The sequence below is a fragment of the Lupinus angustifolius genome, chromosome LG14, assembly GCF_001865875.1.
Source record: "Lupinus angustifolius cultivar Tanjil chromosome LG14, LupAngTanjil_v1.0, whole genome shotgun sequence".
NCBI lineage: Eukaryota > Viridiplantae > Streptophyta > Magnoliopsida > Fabales > Fabaceae > Lupinus > Lupinus angustifolius.
The window spans coordinates 2,454,573-2,480,764 of NC_032022.1; the positions used below are offsets into that span (position 1 = coordinate 2,454,573).

Here is a 26,192-nt window from a genome sequence, read left to right on the forward strand (position 1 = left end):
AGCATGAGAGCATGAATTTCTCCAGAGACATTGATTCTATGCTATTAAAGCATAGGTATCAAATAAATTTCTCACCATACTTGTAATGGAGATTGTGAGGATCTATTTAGATCACACCGGAGGTTCCAAGACAGAGAAGATTATCTTATTTGTTATTATTTTGATCGTTATTATTTTATCATTTGTAACGTTTTTTACTTATATAATAAATTATTTGGATTACTTCTAGTTTGATCAATCTTTGTCATTCTAAACTTCTACAAATCATACTATTAATAAGAATGAGTTTGGGTACTAAGACCAACCACGATGATTGTTCTTAAGGTCGTTCTTAACGAAATAAGAATATTCTTACTCTGATTCCGACGTGTCATTCTTATTTTCTGATTTTCCCCCCTTAAATAAGAACAATTTTCAGTTGTTCTTAGCCAAGGGAAAGTGAGGAGAGAAGTAGATGTTATAGAAAAAATGTATATATTGTGGGACCAAATAAAAATAAGAATAATATTTGTCATAGTGGGAAAATATAAATGTTGTTCTTATTTTATAAGAGTTGTAATAAATTATAAAAGAATGTATGAGACTAAAATAAAAATAATGATTTTATTTGCTGTTGTAAATGCTCATAAATCATACTAGATGGCCAAGGACGAGGTTATAAACCTGGTCGAAAACTCGTGCACTGGATCGTCTTTTTATATATATATATATATATATATATAAAAAAGCATCTATACTCTAATCAGATCTGATGTTAATGAATAGGCATGAAAAGGATGGGTAAAAGAATAGGAAAAGTAAATTTGATTAAATAAGAGACCTTCCATTGTGCAGTGCAATTAAATGCATTTTGGAACATGTTACTTTGTAGTCATTTATAGCAACTATATCATGTCGGAGACACAAACTTCAACCATTGTCACTTTGTATTCAATATAAATATCATGTGTTATGTATCACTCATTTACTTGCCTGTCAGACAAAAATAGAATGAAGATTAAGTGTCCCGTTTTAGGTGTTTTAATAGTGTTTCAGTCCAATTAAAAATTGTCATATAATTAAAAAAGTCATAAAAACATAAAATAACTTTTGTATATTACTGGTTAGAATGTGATTAATTTGAAACATGGGGACGAGAATTTATTGGAACATGTTCAGAAAAATATATGCCAATCCATCTTAAACAATTGATGCTTTTTCAAACTTATCAATGCATACTTATTTAATATGGTTGTCTAGATATAATGGGCTATGGCCCCTTCTATGATTTATGTGGCTCCATTTACCAATGATGATAATTGAGTTTCACTTCCACTCCATGTGAGGAGTATCTTCCACATGATCAAATAAATTGTGGGATTTACATTTGTTGCTTTCAATATATGTTGGGCTAAGCCAATTCTCAACACTTGGATCAACATCCAATGGCTCATATTCCAATCTCAACAAATCAGGCTTGACTTATAATATAAGTCTTTTTATCTTCTCCAATAGTTCAGATCTATCGACTATATTTAGAATTGATTATTTAATAAAATAAGAGAAATATTTCTTGTAGAATTAGAGTCTACTAACATGTTATTTAATAGGTTACGATTTCAATACAATTTAGATCGAAGTTATGAACTTCCCTACGAAGGGAATTAGACTCATATGATCTCGAGGGTAAGAGGGGACATAACACATTTTCCATAAATTTAAACTCGAGTACTAACTTTTTATATTCGACATCTTAATCAACTGAGCTGACTCTAAGGGTTAGTTTGGGAGTTGGATTTTGGAGGGGAAAGGAGGGAAAGGGAAGACTTGAGAGCCATCTTATAAGTGTATTTCGTGGCTCCCAAGCCTTCCCTTTCCCTCCCTTCCCCTCCAAAATCCAACTCTCAAACTAACCCTAAGGGTTTTTGTTAACTCTATAAACATGTCCACTAGAAACTTTTTCCAAGCAAATAATTGAAACTTTACTTTTCATTTCTTGTTTATGATTGAACATTTAATTAATGTCAACTCCTTCACTTGTGCCTATCAACTTCATCCAACAACTTGGAAATTTAGCAATGTAGCTATGTACACAAGCTAAGGTTGTAGTTACAAAACAAAGTGCCTAAAATGTTCAAATATACAAAAAAGTTGAATCATTTTTGCTGATTCAGTAGTTACAATTGGCATATTTTAATTATTTTGCCTTAGAGTAAATACTCATTTTAGTCTCTCATATTTTCCGACTTTACCAGTTTAGTCTTACAAAAAAAGAAATGACCTAAAATGGTTCCCAAAAATGACTAATTTGACATACATTTGAAATTTTTCGGACCATTTTAGGTCTTTTCTTTTTTGAAAGACTAAAGTGTTAAGATCGAAAAATACGAGAGACTAAAATGGATATTTACTGTTATTGTTATTATGATATGATATGATATTGAGGCTCTTGATTCAGCAGCGTGAGCCTTTTCTGCAGTTAAGATATCCAGCTGATGCTGTGATTGAACTGACCAAAGAAGATGGTTTTGCTGATAAACTTGATGCCCTTGCATAGCTTGAAGATGCAGCTACTCCTGATGGTGTGAAAAATGCACCATTTAACAATAAATCTCCCCTTGATCTCCAATTCCAATTGACCCATTTGTTCTGTGGTGTATTCTCTCTCTTTGTCACCTGAAACATCAAGTGTAACATTAATATATGATAGAGTATTATGGCATTGTTCGATCCATGTGTCGACCCCACCTAGTGGAATAAAAGTTTGGTTGTTGTTGTTGTTTCTAGTCTGTCTTGGTGCCAAACTCGGCTGTAATGGTTCAAAGCAAGAGTTTGGCACCAAATGGTGAATAGGACATAATTTTGATGTCACTTTTTGGTGCACTACTATGCAATAAAGAGTTTTTAACAAGAGAGAATTTTGATTCTTGTCTATCTAATCTAACCTGTTTGAAGGTGATGTCATTAGGAGCAAGAAATCTATTGCCTTGGCTATTGATAGTTGGAGCAGCACTCCCTCCTATGGCATACATTCTCCAATGTGTGTAGTCATTGTTCACCACATGAAAGTAACCATGCCTGCACCTGCAATATGCACAATTATGAAGAGTACTCAAGTGAAAAATGGTGCTCATATAGAACTAACTCATCAAGAATCTTGCAACTTTTTTATCATACCCCTTTTTATACCTATCATCTAGACATTGCTGTTTCCAAAGAAAAATGACTTTTGATCAATGACCATAAAGCAGGTATGAAAAAAAGTGTAAAGAAAAGTGCTTTTGAGAAAATCATTATTCTAATTCCTTGTTTACCTTGGCATTCTCTGCACTAGTCCTTCTCCAAAATGGTTGAAGGCAATGGTGACTTGCATATTCTTATCCTTAGTATAACTATCACTATGACCCAAAAGCATGACCTTGTTATGATGTGTCATGTAATTATTAGAAATTGTAATGGCTGTAGATCCATGAATAGCATCGATTAAGCCGTCGCGACAATTCGACAAAGAACAATGATCCACCCAAACATGACTTCCACCAAAGATTGAAACTCCATCACCATCAGAAAGAGTCCTCCAACCATAATGTATAGGAGAGTCTCTCACATAAGCATTCCCTCCTTGCTTACAATCATGAATATTAATACCATGGATTATAATATTAGTCACATATTGTATAGTAATACAAGGTCCACCAGCAATATGAACATTAACACCTCTACCATCAATAGTCTTAAAAGAATTCATCATAAGCTCTTGTTTGAGTTTTATCACCATGTCATGCTTGAATATGATCCATAATGGCTCTTCTTGTATCACACCATATCTTAAAGTACCTGGTTTTGGACTCACAGGGTCATCACTAGGGTCAGTAACTACATATATTTTACCATCTCTGCCACCAATAGCATGTTTACCAAATCCAATGGCACAATCTGCTAGCCTCTTTCTGTTCTTTTCCCAGTTTGTATCACATCTCCAACAATCATCAATAGGGTTACCAGTTACACATGAAAGAAATGCTAAGTTTCTTCTAGATGCATTAATGCTCCTGCAAAAACAAATAAGACCCAAAATTTGTTACCCTTTTATGATGCTAATCATTAGCATATACAAGTTAGACAACTAAAGTTAAGTACTTATATGTACATCGAAGTTGTCGAGCTTCGATGTACATATAAGGTTGTCTATAACAATGTCGATAATAAGAAAATGTTGTATCTTACTTGTGTACTTCTTGGACTACTAATTCAGGATCTTGAAGTAGGGAAGAGGAAATGAAGGAAGGTAAAAGAAGTAGGAAGAATAGTGACATAAATGAGAGTGGAATTGCCATAATTTCTTGATCTACACTCAGAATATAAAAACAGCAGAGAGAAGGAGTAAGAAACTTGTTTGTGAAGAAATGTGAAGACAATTTTGAGTATATATAGGGATTAAACTAGGAAAATGTGCCTTATATAAAATAAATATTTGGTGCATGAGACCTTAGAATTCCATGATTTAAGGTAATCATAATTAATAAGGGACATTATAAGTGATTTGATTGTTATTTAAGCAAGGTTCCTAATTCTATATAATTCCAAACCAGAAATTTGTTAGTCTTATTGTGGTTATAATATTCATGATAAGTTTATCAAGCATTCATTAAATTCTAATTCATAATATAATTAAGAATCAACAAAATGGTTTACAACTCAGTATGAATACTATACTTTAAAAAAATGTCATGATTAATTAGTAAAGAGTATATGGAAACACATTGAAGGGTTAATACGGTTTTCATGAAATGAATACTGATAGTTATTTCACACCACCTTCTAAATTAATGTCAATTAAAAAATTAAATATTTATTATTTTTTCTACTATTTTTACTTCATTATAATTTAATGTATGATTTGAGATATGGGTTAGATTACATATCCTTATTACCCATTTTATAGCTTATCACTTCAACAAGTTGGTGAAATTATTCAGACGTTTATGATTATGTTTTCCATTAATAATTAACATGCATATCACCTTATATTAATAGTTAAAAAAACTAGGTCACTTTGGGAATTGAATTTTGAACGGAAAGAAAGAGAAATTAAGAACTATATCATATTTTATGACTCTCGATTCTTTAATTTTTATTTATTCTCCTTCTAAAATTTAACTTCCAAACAAACCCGGACCCAAGTTTTATCATTATTGAATGGCTTCTTCTTATTCCACTATTGAAAGTGAAGTGGTTTACAATGTTGTTAGAAAGTTTAACGATCAATTAAGTGTGCACCGACACATGCATATAGATGTAATAATTGTCGGTAAGTTGGTTATGTTAGTACTGCACTACTCTTCCAGTTGCAACATGCATCTATGTATATCCCTTTACACCTATTAATCTAGGGACAGAGATATGTATCCCTAATAGTGTTTTACTTTCTGTTTCGAGTCATTCAGAATGTTACCTTTCGTATTTTAAAGTTTTCTTTTATTCATATGACAGTATGTCATTGGCTCGAAACAATGAATGAGACACAATTAATAATATTTAATCCTTGTCCATTCCTTTTCATTTTGGTAACATTTAATTTTCCATATCCAAATCTACTTTGCATTTATTTATTTTTCTTCAAATCCTTGGTGTCTAAAAGGTACATTCAATCTTTACAAAACTTTTACATCTATTTTCATTTACAATTGTTGCAAACAATTGCAAAACTTGTTTTGTTGGTAGATTATAATTTCAACTTTATGAATGAAAAATGTGCAATTATAAACATTATTATATAAAACTTTATAAATGGATAACAATTAATGATGGAAATGAAATAAGTGTGAGAATCATAAATCATAAATTTGTTTGCAAAGAAGAAAATAATGTGCAATTAATGATCTGACAAGAACACATGCATATGCGTCAACCGCGCAGAGAAATGTAATGTGCTGAACTCCGATCTTTAGTTTTCATTTTCACACCACTTTTTTTCTTTTTTACCTACCAGACGATGATATAGTAATGTAAGACTTTACTAAATTTTCACATCAGTTAGGAAGCGTAACTGCGAATCCTGAAAAAGATTAATTCTTTGCCCAAAAAAGTAAAAAAAATATCATTGATAGCATAAAAAATATTAGTCTTTTTTTTTTATATTTTCATGAACCTTGGTCAAAACAATTTTTATTTCCTCTCTCATAACATACCATGAGAAGAAAAAGAGAGATCAAAATTTAAGTAGCGGTTAGAGTAATTCTTGTGTCGCAATATTGGAATTCAAATCTCTAATTCTCATAAAGGAGTCACATTCCAATTACGATGTGTTTGTAAATTGAGTTTTGGTAAAGGGATGAAAATATGATTCATAACTTCTAAATATGTTTATATTATCTTGTTATCATTCAAAAATTAATTCACAAATAAATCATTAATTATTCTTAGGATGATCAAATGATTAAATATTCGATTTTTTGGAGCAACACTTGTTGGAGGGGTAGCCACATATCTCGAAAAAGATTAAAGTAATGATTGGAGGGACTGAAATCATCTCCAATACTGAAATCATTTCTAATACTAAAATGTGAGACCCGGATTGTTTTGAATTTAAAAATAAATACTTAAAATAAATTAAAATCTTTTAATTTTTTCTTAATGTCACATGTCAATGTCTCCTTATGAATCAGGTCTTCTTCATTATTAGAGAGACAATGTTTCAGAAAACAAAGAGAAATATAATTTTCCATGACACATTTATCATTTTAATTATAATAAAATTATATTTTTATAATTATAAATAAATGAAGAAACATGCATTTATTTCTCGATTAACAAAAAAAAATCTAGTTTGAGATGGGAGACCATGGTATCCATGAATTGGTGATGGATTAGAAAGCACGTTCCAGCCATGTGGGATGTGTTCCCATTTACACTTCATGTCATTTCCCAACCCCTAATTTCTTTGACCTTGTCATTGCCACATACCCTTAAAGATTCCAATTGGGTCATCATGTCCTACAACATTCAACCTTTTAGCCTTATATCTATATGCATGCTCCAAATATGAAACTTAATTGCATTTTCTTTTTCCATATAAACCATCTTATATTTGGATATTAAATAATAAATACGATATTTTTACTCTTTAAATATAATAAAATTACATTTTTATCCCTACAAACATAAAAATGACAACTTATGTTTATAGTCCCAGAGAAGATTTTTTTCATGGTCCTATCAAGTTTTTAAACCGATTTTGTTTTCAAACAAAATCAATAACTTTTGGTTAAATTAATAGTTTTATGTTAACAAAAGGCCTATAAATATTAGTAATTGGGGTGAAAATATTATACAAGTGTAGTGAAGATAAATTAAATATAGCACACAAATGAGAATAATAAGAGTGAATTCAAGAAATAATTATCCTATATTATATGTTTTCCAATTCTCCTAGGTCTGTCCGTACTAGGTGACATGTGCCACATGTTTTGATAAGTTTGTTTTTGCATAAACATGATATGGTTAACACTTTATAAGTATAATTGAGAATGATAAGGTACTTACAAATTATCATAATAATCATTCAGAATATATGTTTCTTTATAAATATAGTTGTAGTGTCCACCTTCTTTTCTTATTAATAGAAATATGATTGAATATAACTTCTATATACGAGTATAATTCTCTATCATTTATTTGTATTACTTTTTTGAAGAATGGATGTTGATAAAACATAAATGATAAATAATACAAAGAGAATATATAAAACTAATATACTATCACTGCATACATTTTATTGTCGAGAAATATTAGGTTGTATTGTTGAACAGAAATCCAGATCAAGTAATTGACTTTATCCGTGGAAAGCTTTTCTTGAATGGCACGTAAATGTTCATCAACTAATGCATGTGAATACATATTTATAAAGAATAATTAAGAGTACAATTTGATTATTGTTAACTAGCTTGCATGATTATTAGATTGAGTGAATGTACTATTGGCTTCATGAATGTAATAGTATAACTACGAATTAGTCAAAATATACAACAAATAATAATAAAGCATGTGCTTGAGATTTGAATTTTGTTGGATGATTGAGTATATTTACATATGATTGATATTATTGGTCATTGGTTTAAATTTATATCTTGATGATCACAATTATAATTGTAAAAAATTTAAGCAAGTTAGGTATCTAAGTTTAGATAGGCCTATTTATAAACTACCCACTAATAATATTCTTATGTTTACTCAAGCTTACAACCTTATCGACTATGAAGTGATTCATTATCGACTTCATAAAAATTATGGTTGGTATTCAAAATTGCAATTTTTTGTACTACTAAGGGTATTATTTTACCTTTTTGGATAAGGAACTAATCTCTTTTGGGGTACATGGCTATCTCTCCAACAAATGTTGTTGTGAGGAATCGAACTTGCCTTTTAGTCATCCTAGCGATCTAATGCAGCTTATATTATTAGACTAACACCTTGTTGGTTTCAGAATCGCAATTTAAAACTATTTATATGTTACCATACTTGTTTTGACTCTCTATTTTTATAATGATTACAATACTTATTGAAATAAAAGTTGAATGAAAGCAAATGTTATTAATGTGAAGTCTTTGTACAAAAAGAAGTATTAATGTGTTACACAAGGCATGCATAAACCTAAGGTGGTGGGTCTAAGCTTCTCTAAAATCATGTGCATTGGAGGCATATGAGAATGCAATTATGAACTTTTGATACATGAATAAACAAAGAAAAAGTGGTATTTAATTTGAGGCCATGGTATTGATTCAAATGATTAATGGGATCTTATATACCACACCGTACCGTACTGCATATAACATGTACATATATACTTGTGATGAATTTTGTCAAATCATGCATGTGATCATAACATTATTAGATCAACATAACTTCTCATTAACAAACCATGTGTACAGCTTGATGCCATTTACATTTGTTACATTGTGTTATTTCATGTGTTTTGAGTTGTGATCGGTTGAAAAAACTATTTAAGTTAAAAGTTTAATTATTAAATATTTTTCTAACAAATCATATTCATGGTACATGGAGTAACACACATTATAAGATAGAATGAGATGGAAGATGTGACCCCCACCGATCTACATAGAAATCCCTTTCCCATTACATATTCATGAATCAGTGAGGATACACTTACTCCAAAAGTAAGTTTCTAAAACTTACTCTTCATCTTAACCATTAATTCTATGGACATTTAATGATTTAGATCTACTCACTAATTGAAAATTATTGGATTTCTCTGCAATTGGTGACTAGGATGAGGAGTAGATGCGCCACATTATTATTTTTTACTTCAATAAATCAATTTTTGTAAGATTTTTTAACGTCGTATCATTATTAGTAAATACTAATAAGCATATCTTTAATTTTCCCTTTATATATAATTTTCCCTTTATATATAATTTTCCCTTTAATTTTCGGATGATTTATTTCATACAGGAAAAATTATTTGCTTAATAATTAAAATAAAAGGTATTAAGGCTTCTACACAAGATTGCAACCTCTGTACTTGAGTTTGGCTCTTATCTTGGAAAAGAAGTATTAGCATATGAGGAGAAAATGAAATTTCTGTATTTTAAATTTTTTTATTGAAAAATAATTTACAATCACATCTCTTAAAAATTAATTTGATCACTTGTCCCAATCCTCAAATACTATACTGTGGCATGTTTCATTTAAGTGCACTAAGCTATAAATAAAATGTTTACATTTCATTCATACTAATAGAAATCAATTAGTTAATAAAAATAAATGGTGCATATTTCAATACTCCATTGTTCATTGACTTAGTAATTAAACGGTGTACAAACATTTACAATATAGATATATAGTCCTTCTCATCAATAAAAATGAAAGGATAGTAAGATGCATTTTATAAAAACTTAGGTCAATCATTTATAGTTTGATTTTGAGAAAAACAAATAAACAAAAAGGGAAGACTTAAAAGTCATATAATATAGTTGTGAGATGACTCTGAAGTCTTTTTTTATCCTTAATTTCCATCTAAAACTAAACTCGCAAACATACTTTTAAGCATCGATTCTAATTATAGTTATATGATAAGCAGTTTAATACATGTTCACTTGCGTACGTGGCTCATCACTTTTTACATTGATAAACCGGATACATGGTATGCAATACGATGAATTTGGTACATGATACTAATTAAAAAAGAAAGAATTATGTAATTATGGTTCTAATAGGGATTTATTAATCATTATTTATAACAAAATTCATGGTGAAAATATAATACAATCTGAAACTATGAAGCTGCCAAATCAGCCATCAAATACACAACCACTTCCTCATAGCAATGGTTGAAATGTGGAATCTTGTTAATTCCACTGTTTCTGTGGCAATATACAGTGTATACCAGAGAGAACAAAAATGGAAGTGTGGTTGGGTTTCTAATATATTTAGGTTGCAATTGGGCCAGTGAATCTTCCAGAAGCTGAATTTCTCTAACTCTTCTACTTGCTCAATCAATCCTTTCTCTTCTGATCTGGGATGTTTCTTGTTTGTGGTAGTTGCACTTGTTCATACTTCTTTTGGTTCCTGCAAAATTATGAATTAGACACAGAAATTGTATGGTTTATGATATAATTATCTTTATGTTCGAGATCAAAGAATGTTTCCTTTTGGATAAAAAAAATACAAACAAGAAAATATTTACCTTTCACAACAATAAATCAAAACTCATGACTAGCAGAATAATATCACAAACTATTACTTAAATTACAGGTGTATATTACTGTATTGCTAAATTTAACCATCATAGTATAAGAAGACTAAAGCATTTTTTTTTGTACTAGCAAGGGTATCCCTCACCCTTATGGGCAAAGAACTAATCTCTTTGGGGGTTCGTGAATATCACTCTGAACAAGTGTCGCTCTCAGGAATCGAACATTTGATCTTTTGGTCATCTTGGAGATCTAACGAAGCCTAAAGCATCTAAAACATAATAAAGCAATCTTAAATGGCTAATAACTATGGTAATCACCAAGCAAACAGCTCATATCAAAGGATGTGTCACTACGTGAGAGACTCGTACGTTAGGTCATCTTTTTTTAATCATCCCATATCAAAGACTGAAAAGAGGGTGACAATATGCAAGAGGCTCCCACCTGATAGAGTATGGAAATGATAGATGCATACAGCTTTATCTTCGTAGGCAAAGATGCCATTTCGAGAGCCCATATGAAAGGATATGTTAGTATTAATTTTTTCTCTTACAGACATGATCCTTATAACTTCAGCCAAAATGAAAAGGTGACTGAGGATGGCCAAACCTATTCCCATCCCTTACACATGAGAGGGAAAAATAAGTTTCAAAAGTAAGAGATTTTTCTCACTTCACCCACCCTCTATGGCTATGGGTGACCTTTCTCAAATGTTCAGCAATTTAAACCAAGGGGATTTTCTAGCATACCTATGAACAAAGCACCAAGTCCATAACCAACAAATATTAGGAAAAATGGCCTATACTTATGTCCAGTAATACCTTGTCTTGACTTTGCTCATTTATTCCAACAACATTGACATGAGCTGATCCTTCATTATTTTCTGTCTGAGGTGTAGATGTAGGATTCTGATTTTCCTCCAAGCTTTTACTTAACGAATTACCATTTACAACTACTCCAGAGGTGGATGGATCGGTATCAGCAGCCACAACCTGAGATTTTTCAACAACTAAATCATCTCCAGCTTGATTTCCCTCTTCAACTGTTTTAGTTGCTTTAGCTACTGCTTCCTCGACTCTTCTTTTTTCTTCTTCTCTTTGTTGTTTTCTCAGTTTCTCTTGCTCCTTTAGTAGCCTGAATCTGCAATAGAAAGAGAAGCACAATTACAATAAGTGAAAATAAACTAGCAGCAACGCAAAATAGAAACTGTTTTTCCGGCCCAATGCACGAGGCCCCATCTAGTGGGGTGACTGGGGTCTGGGAAAGGTAGATGTACGCAACCTTATCATGCAAAGGGAAGAGTCTCTTTTCATACAAAATAGAAAGTGTGACTGCATAAAATCACTAACCTTTCACCGGGTTGTGGCCCGTTTGATGTCAATTTCTCCTCAGTTTGCTTCACTGCTTCCGTTTTCACAGAATCTAGTTTAGCTACTGACTTCTGAACCTGTGATAACTCATCCTTCACAATATCATCTTGGATTTTCCCAATCGGATTTTTTGCACCCCCTAACTTTTGAAGCCATACTTGTTGTGCAGTGCTTAATATATTATTTGTTAACCTGCACACCTTGAGCAAAATTGGTAAATCTGGATTAACAAGAAAACATTGGTAAGATTTTACTTGTGCTTACCAGTAAAGGCTAAGACCAGAAGGAACAGAAAGAGCAAAGTAACCAATCATTAACGGAAGGACCTTGGTTAAGGCTTGAGAAGTCTTCATGTTGGGATCATTGGGCTGAAAGTTTACATGCAAGTTGAAGATTAACTCAACTTAAAATGTACATAAAAAGGTCCACAAAAATAAAATAATATAAATACTGTCTTCTTCAATCCTTGTAGACGAGGGGAGCGGTTAATATGACATATTAGATGCAGAGGTGATAGAAAAGGAAGAACGTTACGTATAAATTATCAAATATAAAAAGTGTCCTAGTCAATGCTAAAACTAGCCATCACTCTAATTCTTATATGTCACTCTCAACAGCTCTCTCTCTCTCTCGAGAAGATATTGAGTATAAGCTGTTCTGAACACAAAATAAGTTAATCCAAACACACAAGAAAACACTAGTAGAATATGGTTCAGGGACAATATTAAGACGAGAACATGCTTGTATCCAATTTAATTGCATGATTAACAAGACTGACCTGTGATGACTGCATTATTTGGACAGAGATGTACTGAGAGACGACAAGCAACACAGGCAAGACAAGGTAAGCTGATGTATCTGCCCATCCAAGGGGTGGGTGACCGTCCTGAAGTTAAATGATTAAAGCAAAAAAACAGTAAAACAAACTTCAAATTCAAATCCAATGAGAATCTTCCAGAAATCATCAATGATGTGAATGAAAGCAAAATGATATTATGCAAAAAAAACTTATATATAATAATCTAGATCCATGAAGATGAACCAGGCCTCCAAAGATATGCACCACTTACGAAAAGAGGGGGAATATCATAACATTTAACATTCATTGAGTTATTGAGTCTAATAAGACAAGGAGGAGATGTGTCATATCATGGGCATTGTGTAACTTGCCAAAAACAGGAAAATTTTGATGTTTCGAATATTGTTTCCATCCAGGGAAACCTTGAAAAAAGCCAAAAACAGAGAATTACAAATAATTTAATACGACCATAATACTTAAGCATACAGTTCAATGAAGTGGATAGGACATAATACTTACAATTTTGCAATATTCTTAAGAGAAGTACGTTTACTTTCTAAGTAATATACTCACCACAAAAGGAAAAAGCCAAGAGATGCCACTGCCGCTTTGACGTGCTGCAACTGTAGTTGGACCAGCAAGAGAGGGTATCCAGAAGAAGCCTTCAGTAAGAAGTCCCTTATATCAGACAAAAACAAAACATTAGCCAGCAAAAATATAATCATATGTACATAGGGGGGAAAGAAAAGAGTGAATTATCAGATAGCAAATTAACATAATCAACAACATACTTCATCTGCCACATTTGAAAGGGCTCGATATAGCCCAATCCACACTGGTATAGTTGCGAGTGTAGGAAGGCACCCTGGGAGAAAAGAAGATAGATTAGCAAAAGAATTACTGACTTCAAATTTACAAAATTAGATTAATGTCCCATACTCAAAGCCAAGGGTGAGAAACATCTAAAATCCTTCTGTAACAAAGCCAATCATGTCATGAATACCTGCCAGAGGATTAATGCCAGCCAATTTGTACAATCGAGCAGTTTCAAGTTGAAGTCTTTCCTGAAAGAAAACAATATATAAAACTTCGACATTTGAATTTAAAATCCCGTAGGTGAGATGTTACAGCATCAAAATGCTAACAGAAGGTGGCATTAGAATTATATCAAACATCATAGCAGCTACCCAGTGGTTCAGAGAGGAAATAAGGATGAAACAATATTTTTCACAGTTGAAGTAACTAGAGTACTAGACTAGGTAACATCTCAGAAATTTTCCAATGTTATTTCCCACAGTAGTTCAATGAATATTATGTTATAAAGGAGAATTTATTGGAGAAAGTAACACTTAAAGAGGCCAAATCAAATACCTGATCTCCAGCATACCGTTGCTGGATAGCCTTCATTTGAGGTTGTAAAGATCTCATAGCCAACCCAGATTCGACCTACACAATCACTCAAAACTTCTTTCAACTTAGTCATTACAAAATTGACATGAGGAAGAATATTCACTATCAGACTTTTCTAATGTCAATATCATCGATAGTCAGTTTACAACCATTAACTTATAAGGATGCATGACTTGATTTGATATTTTTCAACTCATCAGCACCACTGAAACACATTTCAACAAGGACAAACCTGTTTTTTTGTCAATGGAAAAGTGGCAGCTTTTACTAAAACAGTGAGCAGTATAATTGCAAAACCATAAGCATATGGTACATGCACGGTAGAAAGCCCATCCTTGAGTACCTGAAAAAAGTAAATCACTTCCCCTCAGTTATACGATTCAATTTTTTTAATCAAATAGTTATATAAGTCACACTTGCAAATAAGTCACAACTTCTTCCAACAATTTCAAAAGGAGAAGTTTGTCAAATTAGGTCAGAAGTTCTACTATTGGGACAAAAATTTGAGTTTTTCAAAATATAATTCTCGAAAATGTTTGTTGTTCAAGCACTTGAAGTTATAGTTATACATAGAGATTTGACCGCAATAAACAATTTATTTAATACAAAAATTAGCATTACTTTAAAGTCATTTCCATGGCATTAAGACCTATAATGGCAAATTGCATCAATAGAATCAGAGAGGACACAATGATATTCTGCATTTGAGGGAAAAAGGTCAGGCCACTAAAATATCAAATCCTGTTGTAAATTTCTAAAAAAAAACAAAAAGTAAATCCTATTCACATGTTGTTTCTCAACTACAACAAAGCAATCAACACTAATCATCCACACCCGAACCCTAACAACCATCAACGAGCAGATTGAACAGCCTTGGTTTTCAAATTACACAAAAGTAGCATTTGGTAGACGTGCTAATGCTATGGCATGGAACAGAACATGAGTTCTGCTCTATGCTTGGTGTATCTCAAATATATAATATCTTTTTCAGTTCCACGCTCAAACCAAAGAGAATAAAACATGTCACTCTATACCATCATGTTTTGTCCACACACCAAACGCTACCTAAGGTAATGTTTCGTGCATGGACATAACGCATTCGAAAATAATTTTCTTATTTCATTCTTTGGTTTCACCCCTCCGGCGAAACCAAAATGTTACATTCACAATCACGTGTTTAAATTGAACAAATAAACATAAAACAAAATCCATATTTTCTGTTCTCTCCTACTTTTACACTCAAACCCTCCCTACCTAATTAACTGTGACTACAATTTTACTCTTACAATCTAATTTCAACTACGAAATTGAAACGCGCCAAACACCTAATCTCTTTCTTACTATTGAATAAACGTAAATCATGATTTCAATTATACACATAAACGAAATTCAAATCCAGTGCAATGAAAGAAAACATTGTAATAGTTCACATAACAGTAATAACTAATAACAATACCTTGAGAATAGTCTCCATGTAATTGGTGATTCCAGAAAGCCAATCGTTGCTCTGTTTCGCGGTGGTTGTGGTAGCAGCCACCGTGTCGGAGGAAGAAACGGCGGCATCAGCAATCGTGTATAGAAGGTTCTCCGCTCTACCGAAAAGCTGCGTGATGACGTGTCCAGCGTTATCCGGTTCAGGTAGAAAACCGGGGTGAAAACCGAACCGGGCAACGGAGAGCGAACCGCGAAGGAAGTGTTTGGTTGAACCGGGGAAAGCGTTGGAGTGAGGTCGGTGGAAGAGAGGGTTGTTCTTCCGGTTCAGTAACGGAGCAGAGGTTATTATGTTCGGTAATAGACTCGTCATTTATCGGTTTTTTTGAAATAAACCGGTTCAGGGAAGGTTTAAACCCTAGGTTCCGGTTCGGTTGAGAATTGATAGTGTGAGAGATAGAGAGAGAGAGAGAGCAGTGGAAGCAATGGAAATGGAGTGGTGCGGTGATATTGGAGAGGGTAAGGGATACACTTCTCAAATGTTGGTTTTAAATAATAAAAAATGAAGTGGGACCCACCTGTATCTTTTTTACGATTTAGGTAAGGAATTAATCTATTTCGAGTTTCGTAATTATTCTCTTTCACCTAATAAGTATTGTTCCTAAGAATCAAACTCTTAAACTTTTAGTCGTCGCATCTTAAAACAGTATAGAAACGCCGTATTGGTACTACTAATAACTTAGTTAACAAATATAGAATATCTCTTATATTTCTATTTTTTGCTCAACTATCCTATTATAGTTCAAGTGCTTATTATCTACCAAAAATGCTATTATTAAATAATATATCCACCGGCATATAATAACATAAAATAAAAATAATAAACTCAATTCTTTATTCATATTTAGATCAGTAACAACCACAAAAAAAGTTTCCAGCTATATCAACCTTGAAGATGAAGGTGTTCCCCTTAAATAGATATATTATCTCAACTTTTTTTCTTTATTAGTGGGAGTGTAAAATTACATCTCAATACATAGAATTTCATATTAAAAAAATAAGATTATAACTTGTGTATACAATAAATATAACTTAATCAAAATATGTCAATTGATGTTTAACTATAATTAAAATTTTATTGTTGAGCAGTGTTATAAATCTCGGCTCGAACTGGCCGTTTCGACCGGTTCAACTATAAACTGGACATCTAACCGGTCTGAGTCTCTTATCTAACCGATTTTGCATCAAATCAGGTTGTCTTGATCAGTTTAAGCCTAAAACTAGTGACTCGAGTGGTCGAACCGGTTGAAGTGGTCGAGTCAATCAAAAAAATATTTTTTAAAAAAACAACCAAATTGATGTCGTTTTTAAGTGAAAAACAAGTACTTTTAGTTTATTTGTAGTTATGTTGTCATTTGTTAATTTACATTATAACAAAATCTTCATTGTTTAATTAAATTTCAAACTTATTGTATGTTTTGTTGTAGTTAAAACATAGTTCACATGTTTTTAATGATGTTAACAACTTACTTGTGTCATTTTATAGTAGTAAAATGTTCTTTTTTTATTGTTTAATTAGGCATGATAATGTTTTTAAATTTTGAGTATACAATTATTAAATATTGTTATGTATTATGAATTTTTTAGAATTTTTAATACAAACCAAGTTAACCGATCCAACCATTGACCCACTGGTTGAACCAGTGACTCATTCACTCAGTACCATGGTCGAATCATTAACCGGTCCGAGTTTAATAAGAAAATTGTTTAATCAATTTTAAGTTATATTGTGAACTTATACTCATTAAACTCTTTTTTTATCCTTACTTGTAACAATGAATTCATCTATTATTTTTTTGGTTGATCTAATTTTGTTAATTTTATTAAGAAAATATCTCCTCATTTTAATGTGACACAAGACAAAATACTATTTGCAACATAGAAAGAATATAAATGAAGACACAAATCACACAATCTTTTTGGTCACCTACCAACCACGTTTCCTAGGTAGATGGAATTGACAATGCACAAGATCAAACATTAACTATTACAATGCTTTTTTTTACTATGCCCATAACTCATTTGGGCTCATTTTCATACTTCTCTCTATACAAGGTAAAGACCACACCCTATATATAGCATATTTTTTAGTTTTCCACAGGTATCCTAACAAATATTTTTTCCATCTACAAGACTCGAACCCGAGTTCTTGCTTAAGGGGAATCAAGCATGTACCACTTGAACCAATGCTCGTTGGTCCCTATATATAGCATATGATTATAATTCTCTTAATTACTAGATGCTATAGAAATTTTCTTGATACAACTAGCGATATTCTTTCATCTATTGGCTAAGTAACTAATTGATTCCATGTATGGTTACCTCTCTCAACAAATGTTGCTTTCAGGAATTAAATTCTTAACATTTTAGTCTTTTTGAAGATCTAGTAGAGTCTTATATTACTAGACCAATGTCTTCTTAATATAGACTCCATGTTTTAATATGAAGAAAATGAAATGTTGAATAAATTTTGAAGTTGTTCTATTTAAAATTTAAAGAGAAAAAAAATTATGTATTGATCGTGTAAGAGTTTTATATATTGTCAGTTTATCATTCACCATTCATTTTTAATCATAATTGACTTTTCAAAAAAGTAATACAAATGAATAGTATATGATATACTGTGAAGTTTGTAACGTGAAAAGTCTAGGTTGGGACATGTGAAGTGATAAGAAAGCAAGGAATATGAGGTCCAAAATTCACCAAATGAGAGTGTTAGGATAAGAGAAGAATCCATAGAGCACAATTTCATTGGATTTCCTCACTCCAACTTTGCATTACCAAAATCTATATTCAAAACTCTAGCCACTAAGCCAAGTTCCACATTCATTCTCTTCACCATAAGCTAACTATTCTCATCAATGGCATCAACCATAGCAACCATGGCAATGATCAAACCCATCAACCTTACAACACCACCAAGACCTACTTCCCTTCTTTCCATGCACACCCTCCCAAAGGCTCTAGCTTTCACAAAAGCATCTGAAAACACCAACATGCCCACTACTTCAATTACCATTGCAGGAAGTGCTATTGCTGGTGCTATTTTTGCATCACTTGGAAGCTGTGATGCTGCTTTTGCTGCACAACAGCTAGCTGAAATAGCAGAAGGTGGTAGTAGCGACAACCGCGGCATAGCACTTCTGCTACCTATAATTCCAGCCATAGCATGGGTGCTTTTCAACATTTTTCAGCCAGCACTTAACCAACTCAACCGAATGAGGAGCACCAAGGGTGTGATCATTGGTCTTGGTCTTGGTGGGTTGTTGGGTGCATCAGGTTTAGTTTCGGCACCGGATGCATCAGCTAGTGAAATGGCTGTGATTGCTGATGCTGCTGCAGCAGCAGCAGCAGGTAGTGATAATAGGGGTCAGCTTCTGCTGTTTGTGGTTACACCTGCTATTCTTTGGGTGCTTTACAACATTTTGCAGCCAGCTTTGAACCAGATCAACAAGATGAGATCCCGGTAGTAGTGACTTTGGTTGTTGTTATAAGTTAAACTAGGGGCTTTGGTTTTGTGGAGGTGCATGCCATGGTTTATTGTACAATTTGGTAGTAATTTGTGTTCTGATACTATATATATCAATGTTTCTTTTTATTTCTTGGCATTTTACTACTTCAAACACATCAACTCACATGAATTTACTTATACATGATTGCATGTTTGCACAATTTATATGAGGTGTTGTTTTTTTAGAGTAGGAATGAACATTTTTCTATTCCCATTCACATTTTATTTTCTTATCTTTCTAAGTCCTTTCAAGTGCGTGGTTGCCTCTTCCAACAAATGTCACTCACAGGAATTGAACCTTTTGGTCATCATGAAAATCTAGTGAGGCCTTACACCACTACAACATGTTTGGTGTTCAACCCTTTTAATGAAACCAAAATATTACAATATTTAATATTATGTCTTGTTCTATTCTATTTATTATAAGAAATATCTAATACCAGACAAGCCTTCCAAATGCTACCTCAATCACATTCAGAGTACAATTGAGCTGAAAAACTAGTTTGTGTTGTAGACTTGTAGGTATAATAGGACATTATCATCTCTAGAATAAATGACAAAATCACATGATAGATAAACAAGGTTTTTAACACCAAACCAGTTTTCTACTTGGAAAAAAAACAAAAGAACAAAAGTGATTAAACAATAATGAAAGAGTAGCAACAAAATTGTGGAGACAACAGCTAGACACCAGTTCCAAATAGAAGAACATCTAATACCACAATACTGTGTAATTAGAGTCCTTTTTTTCTGCTGAAACTTGTGATTACTAATCAGCAAGGCTGTCTGGAACGAACTCGAGCTGGCTTTCGGTTTGAGAGGCCGTTATTTTAGCCTTCTTATACCTTCTTGAGCTTCGAAGAACACGATCAATTGCCATTTTTGTGCCTGACATGCTGCCCAAAGAAAGGGTTCAGAACTTCACAGTTCACATACTGCTATAACATATTAATGATAAAACATATATTATATGTAATGATACAGATTAATTTATGATCTATAATTCTTCAGCAGTAAAGCAACAAAGAGTCAATCCCAACACACAAAAGCACCTGCATATTATATGCATCATTTTAATTACTCTAATGTCCTTACATTCTGACAAGTAGATGAAAATATTTTACATACAGATTCATGTAGTGTTATAACTTAGAAGATACAACTACAAATATTGGCAATACCCTGCCAGAAGCCAAGAATAAACCATCCATATGAAAGGTTTCGTATCATAATAATTAGTAACCAAACCTTGAAAGAAATATATTTCAAGATACCCTAATATAAGTGCCAACTTGTAGCAGCAGAAAAGCAAAATTCATTAACTCACCCATCTTTTAAGGCACTTCTTCCACCATGCAACCCTGAAAATTTTGGTTCAAAAAAAAGAATTTGGTATCAAATTCTATCAACACCATTTTTATGATGAAACAAGATAAACTGATAATGTAGCCATGATACAATACTACCATAATGTAAAGAACTATGTTAAATGGCAAAACTAGTCTAGGTAAGCATTAGATAAGAAAAACATCTGGTTCACTAGAGAGCCCTAACTATGTCACAGATAAATAGTAGCTCTCACAATTAATCTTTAGGAAAGTGTTGAGCTACAAATACACTTGGACTATGTTGAGTGCCTGACTCTAATTTCATGGAATAGAAACGAACATACGAAAGATACCAAAATGCTCTATGGTAAATCATGTTCACTGACAATTCATTAACTTTCTAAATCTTTCCTAATTGTTTGGCCTATGGTTTTTCTTGGCCTTCTTCTACCTCTAGAAATTGGACTAACCTCAATTTGATCTATTCTCCTTACAGGATTTCTAATGGCCTCCTTCACACATGCTCAAACCACTTAAGTCATGATTCTCCCACCTTTCCTACAATAAGAGTTATCTCAACTTTCTTCATAATACATGCATTCTTAAATCCTATCTTGTCTAATATCTCCACTCATCCAAAGCAACATCTTCATCTCTACTATATTGAGTTTATTCTCATCTTGACATTTTTATCGTCTAACATTCAGTGCCATATAACATTGTGGGTCTTATAGTTGTAGAGTAAAATTTTCCCTTAAACTTGAGTGACACCTTTCTATCACATATGGCACCTGATGGACTCCACCATTTCATCCATCCTGCATGAATCCTATGATTTACATCTCCTTCAATTTCTCTGTCGTGTTGTACGATTGACCGAAGATACTTAAATCTAGTGGCTTGCCAACTAAAAAAATCTGAATTGCAATCAGCCAATAATTTAATAACTGTTCATACATCTTTCAAAACATCTTTCATAACTGATAGAAATAAAAAAGGAAAGGCACACTCTCCCAATTAAAATAGATTATGGTTACCATTTTGTTGTGAATCAAGACCAAGGCCATCATTGCTATCTGCATCCGAAAAATCAGACAGGAGTGTACTATCTGATGGAGTTTTAGTGCTGGCATCAGAATTATCAACTCCACCTTCATCTTCAGAGGTGCCACTACTATCTTCCTTGAAAATTGCTCCTTCTAGCAACCTCTTCTTCTGCTGTGTGTTACTCACAACTCCACCAACATCATGACCATAAGCTTTTCCTGCTTTACTTTGAACCTTTTTCTTGGAACCTTCAACCTTTGAGTTTGATAAAGGAATGTGTTCTCTTTGTTTCTCCAGATCCTCACTTTTCCGAGAAGCATCAGCATGAGGCTTTCTGTTCTCCCCAATGGAAGGCATGGCATGGTTTGATATGCTCTTTGAAATAGAAGTTTTGTTGTTGTTTGATTTCTTTATCTGCATCTTATCTACATGTTCATCAACATCTTCGGCATTATCCAAGGAACCAGCATTATCAGCACTAAGATCATCTTCATTACCAGTAGCTGAAAGAACAGTGCCTTTCATTTCCTCTATCTCAGTATTTCCAGACTTAGCATTACAATTGGTTGCTTTAAAAAATTGTCTGAAAATTTTTCCATTATCAGAAGCATCTACAAGACCAGTACCCTCTCTAAGTGATGGTTCTCTGCTTGAATCCTTAGCTTTTCTTGTTCCTCTCTTTTCCTTCTCTGACTTTACAGGTTCAGTCATTCCATTCTCATCAACTAATTTTGAAATATCATTTGATTCTCCGACGTTTGCACCGGTGTTATCCTGGTTGGATGGTGGACTCTCTTCTAAAAGCATTGGCTTAGGATCATTTTGTGGTGATACCTCCCTTACTTCCTCGGCTCCCTCAGACTGACCAGCATCACTTTTATGGCAATGATCAATGACAATATTCACATTGTGCTCCGTCAGCTCCTTGGGCTCAATCACCTGATCGGTGATTGATGACAATACATCGGAAGGGTGTACTTTAGATCCAATGCTTTCTTTGTATGCATCTGTTCCGATCTCCATGTCGTTGATAGTAGATTTGTTCATACTTAAATCTACCCCGGGTGTACTTTTATCTTTGCCCTTCTGCTTCTTCTCTGCAGGAGTCCTTATATCTGAAAAATCTTCGGTTACTTTATTGTGCTTAGATTGAGAGTCACCCCTAGATTTGTCATTATTATGTTCAAGTTGATCCTTTGATTCTTTACTTTGCTTATATGCTTCATCGGGCTTCTGTGCTTCATCCTTTTGAGATGTTGTCTCTAACTCCAACATTTCTTTAGAATCATGAGTCGAAGATCTCTTCCTTTTCTTATGCTTCTTATTTGCAGCAGGTCCAGCTGTTGAAGCCTCTTTCACTGACTCATCACGAATGTTAATGTCTTCTTTCTGATCTTGTTTGCTCTCCAATTTTGATGCCGGAAAATTGTTCAAACTGAAAACCTTTTTGGATGGAACACTAAGAGGATTATCAATATTTTCTTTTGAAGTGTCATCTTGCACTATGTTTTCTTTTTTCCTTTTACTCCTCCGTTTTTCCTTTACACTCGGCATAGGTGTTGAGGGATCCTCTTCATGAACATTACAATCATTCTTAATAGTGCCATTATTGGTATTTTTTGAAACACAAGAGCTAGCAAAATGACTTTCTTGTTTCTCATCCTTTTTGTTCTCCCACTGTGGCGTCTGAATGTTGTTGAAACTGGAAACACTTTTGGATGGAACTCTGAGAGCATTATCAACAGAAGCAATATTTTCTGTTGAAGTATCATTTTGCATCGTGTCTTCTTTTTTCTTTTTACCCTTCCGTTTTTTCTTTGCACTTCGCATAGATATTGAAGGATCATCCTCACGAACATGAGAATCATCCTTAGCGTTGTATTTATTAGATTGATCTACCTCAGATTCATTATTCACATGATCCTCTGCCACAGGAACTGAACCAAGTAATGGAATTCCTGGGTCACTGTTGCCAGAGGATTTTGCACCTTTCTCCAAATTTTCGACAACTTCTCCAGTACGATCCGAAACACATGGGCTGCCAAAATGATCCTTTTCTTTTTCAACCAGTTTGTTTTCTACTTGCGGCACTTTAAAATTGTTGGACCTGGACACCCTTTTGGATGAAACACTGAGAGGATTATCAACAGAAGCAATATTTTCTTTTGAAATGTCATCTCGCTCCGTGTCTTCATTTTTCCTTTTACTCTTCCGTTGTTTCTTTAAGCTCGCCACAGATATTGAAGGACACTCCTCACAAGCATTAGAATCATCCTTATGAGTGCTTTTACTGGTTCGATCTACCTCACATCCAATCTGTAAACTCGGATGTTCATTATTAACATAGTGATGGTCCTTTGTCTCGGGAACCGAACGTGGTAAGGGGATCCCAGTGTCGTTATTGCCAGAGGACTTAACATCTCTCCCCAAATTTGTGATAACTTCTTTTCCGGTATGTTGTGAAACACCCAGGCTAACTAAAGGAACTTCTTCTTTCTCATCTTGTTTGTTCTCCAATTCTGGCAGCAGAGAATAGTTGAGACCGGACACTCTCTTGGGTGAAATATCCATAGCATTATCAACAGGACCAAGTAATGCATTATCGGTATTGGCAAGACAGGCCACCTTGTTAGCAGAACCAGAAGATAATAATTGCCGATGCTGTCCATTTTCCACCAATGCGGAGGCATCAACACTAAGAAACCAGTTCTTCCTGACACCATTGAAGGCACTCTTGACAAACATGGAATCTGATAGGTGATAAAAGCACCCTTTGCGCTTTACCTACTCGAAACAAAAAAATTATTCTGTTAGCAAAATGATGTAGCTAAGCGGATCAGATCATCTTGTGCTATTGTTTTTTGCCATGATGGACACAAAATAAATTTATCAATGGTCTCAGTCAAAATTTAGAAAATTTCTTTCATACCCTCCATGCATATTTACCCTCTGCAGACCCCACCAGGTGAGAGTCTCGTACACTGAGCCACCCATTTTTAACCTTAGTGTCTATTTCTCTCCTTTTTCTTCTTATGACCACATAACAAGAAAATGCATGTAAGAGAATCCACTTCCATTAACAAGTTAACAAAAAAATGATTCAAACATCATTGGAAAGAAAAGGTGATAAATTAGTGCAGTAAATATATATATATATGTATATATATATTTATATAATACCTTGACAGCATGAATCTCTATCTTGCCAATTTTTGGAAAGCATAACTGATGCTCCACCAAAATTCTCTCTACAATACAAATGCATGCAACATATATAATTTTAATCACAAAGAAAAAGATAATAACTTTAGAAATGATAAAAAGAGTTCATGTAACCCCATAATGATGAAAATAATTAAGAAGAACCGTGTGCATGAGAAATTGAAAAAAAGTGATAAAAAATAAAAAAAGGGGTTTAGTACTTTTGAGATGAAAGATGGTATCTTTGTGAGAAAGGAAAAGAGCCAAGTGAGTATGGAGTGTGGTGTCGATGAAGATGATGTTGGTGTTGCTGTTATCTAATTCCGCCATTCAAACAAAGAGAACCCTTACCAGCCTCTTCAACTTCTCACTTCTCAATAACAACAACAAAGTTTCCCTTTTATTACATACTAGCGTGTTGACATGCATTTTCGTGTCTGTCAACCCGCTTTCATGTATAATTTGTATTTTATAAATTCAAATATAATTTTTTGTGCTAAATTTACGGTTGAATTTATTTAATTAGTCTAATATTCAATTTTTTAAATACACTTTTAAAATAAGAAAATAATATTATATGGTTTTTTGGTAGAAATAAAAAGATATTGAGGGCAAAATAGGAAAACACAAATTACACCATGATGGGTGGTTATTTTGTGTTTTCCATTTATTAATAGTATAGATTTATAGATAAAACGATCTGCAGTTAAATTATGACATATGTCATATTTTTATAAAAATATTTTTAAAACTAAATAAAATAGTATGAATGTCATGATTTTTGATTTTTTTGTCAGATATTTTAACCGAATGTATTGTTTTATCCAAAATATACCATTATAAGTATGTTTTGAGTTGCAAAACTAATAAAAAGTTATAAAATCGACTTATAAACAAAATAATGTGAATCACTTAGTTGAAGGAAAAAAAATTAAACAATCTAATTGAATCAATGAGGACATGATCTAAAAGAATTACCTAATGCCCAATTTCAATTTTAAGCTCCACTTACATGGTCAATCTTGTGTATCAAACAAACACCAAAAAAATAATGTAGTTATAAATAGATGAGATAAAAATTTATGCACAATTAGTCATAATCTACCACTTATTTGTAGTATTTTTTTGTTGAAGAATAAACGATAATAAAAAAAATGATGGGTAATAGATTTTTTTTTGGTTTCCCACAGGTATCCTCGCACTGGAGGCAATCTTGTCCGAACCGGGAACATCCACAGGTATGTGGGGCTAACTCTCCCAACGGACATTTTTTCCATCCACAAGACTCGAACCCAGGTTCTTCTTGCTTAAGGGAAATCAAGCATGTACCACTTGAACCAATGT

General features: G+C 33.1%; 4 protein-coding genes across 4 annotated transcripts; 1 reads left to right on the forward strand and 3 right to left on the reverse strand.

Annotated features, from left to right (window-relative positions):
* Nucleotides 2,392–21,084, reverse strand: LOC109326502 (probable pectate lyase 5). The gene is made up of 5 exons (XM_019559199.1): nucleotides 21,071–21,084; nucleotides 4,207–4,321; nucleotides 3,294–4,031; nucleotides 2,925–3,063; nucleotides 2,392–2,655 (listed from the first exon to the last, which is right to left on the reverse strand). Exons 2-5 carry the CDS (start codon nucleotides 4,314–4,316, stop codon nucleotides 2,434–2,436), a joined length of 1,209 nt encoding a protein of 402 aa, XP_019414744.1. The 5' UTR covers nucleotides 4,317–4,321; nucleotides 21,071–21,084; the 3' UTR covers nucleotides 2,392–2,433.
* LOC109326501 (ALBINO3-like protein 1, chloroplastic) lies at nucleotides 10,182–16,170 on the reverse strand. Its single transcript, XM_019559198.1, has 11 exons — nucleotides 15,727–16,170; nucleotides 14,503–14,613; nucleotides 14,232–14,306; nucleotides 13,864–13,924; nucleotides 13,652–13,725; nucleotides 13,434–13,538; nucleotides 12,840–12,947; nucleotides 12,326–12,429; nucleotides 12,041–12,253; nucleotides 11,513–11,831; nucleotides 10,182–10,566 (listed from the first exon to the last, which is right to left on the reverse strand). The coding sequence occupies exons 1-11, from the start codon at nucleotides 16,072–16,074 to the stop codon at nucleotides 10,549–10,551; spliced, it is 1,536 nt and encodes a 511-aa protein (XP_019414743.1). The 5' UTR covers nucleotides 16,075–16,170; the 3' UTR covers nucleotides 10,182–10,548.
* Nucleotides 18,462–19,364, forward strand: LOC109326506 (photosystem II core complex proteins psbY, chloroplastic). The gene has a single exon (XM_019559203.1). The coding sequence runs from the start codon at nucleotides 18,623–18,625 to the stop codon at nucleotides 19,229–19,231; it is 609 nt and encodes a 202-aa protein (XP_019414748.1). The 5' UTR covers nucleotides 18,462–18,622; the 3' UTR covers nucleotides 19,232–19,364.
* Nucleotides 19,818–25,231, reverse strand: LOC109326500. Its single transcript, XM_019559197.1, has 5 exons — nucleotides 25,070–25,231; nucleotides 24,828–24,895; nucleotides 21,638–24,431; nucleotides 20,600–20,633; nucleotides 19,818–20,168 (listed from the first exon to the last, which is right to left on the reverse strand). The coding sequence occupies exons 1-5, from the start codon at nucleotides 25,176–25,178 to the stop codon at nucleotides 20,042–20,044; spliced, it is 3,132 nt and encodes a 1,043-aa protein (XP_019414742.1). The 5' UTR covers nucleotides 25,179–25,231; the 3' UTR covers nucleotides 19,818–20,041.

Coding starts and splice junctions, on each gene's coding strand:
- LOC109326502 (XM_019559199.1), bottom strand. CDS start 4,316: ATGGCAATTCCACTCTCATTTATGTCACTATTCTTCCTACTTCTTTTA. Junction 3,064..3,293: donor CTAGTGCAGAGAATGCCAAG/GTAAACAAGGAA, acceptor TGCATATTGCAG/GTGCAGGCATGGTTACTTTC. Junction 2,656..2,924: donor ATGACATCACCTTCAAACAG/GTTAGATTAGAT, acceptor TTGATGTTTCAG/GTGACAAAGAGAGAGAATAC.
- LOC109326501 (XM_019559198.1), bottom strand. CDS start 16,074: ATGACGAGTCTATTACCGAACATAATAACCTCTGCTCCGTTACTGAAC. Junction 14,614..15,726: donor ACATGGAGACTATTCTCAAG/GTATTGTTATTA, acceptor TACTTTTTTCAG/GTACTCAAGGATGGGCTTTC. Junction 11,832..12,040: donor GGGCCACAACCCGGTGAAAG/GTTAGTGATTTT, acceptor TTTCTATTGCAG/ATTCAGGCTACTAAAGGAGC.
- LOC109326506 (XM_019559203.1), top strand. CDS start 18,623: ATGGCATCAACCATAGCAACCATGGCAATGATCAAACCCATCAACCTT.
- LOC109326500 (XM_019559197.1), bottom strand. CDS start 25,178: ATGGCGGAATTAGATAACAGCAACACCAACATCATCTTCATCGACACC. Junction 24,896..25,069: donor TACCATCTTTCATCTCAAAA/GTACTAAACCCC, acceptor TTTGTATTGTAG/AGAGAATTTTGGTGGAGCAT. Junction 24,432..24,827: donor TAGAGATTCATGCTGTCAAG/GTATTATATAAA, acceptor TGTTTCGAGTAG/GTAAAGCGCAAAGGGTGCTT.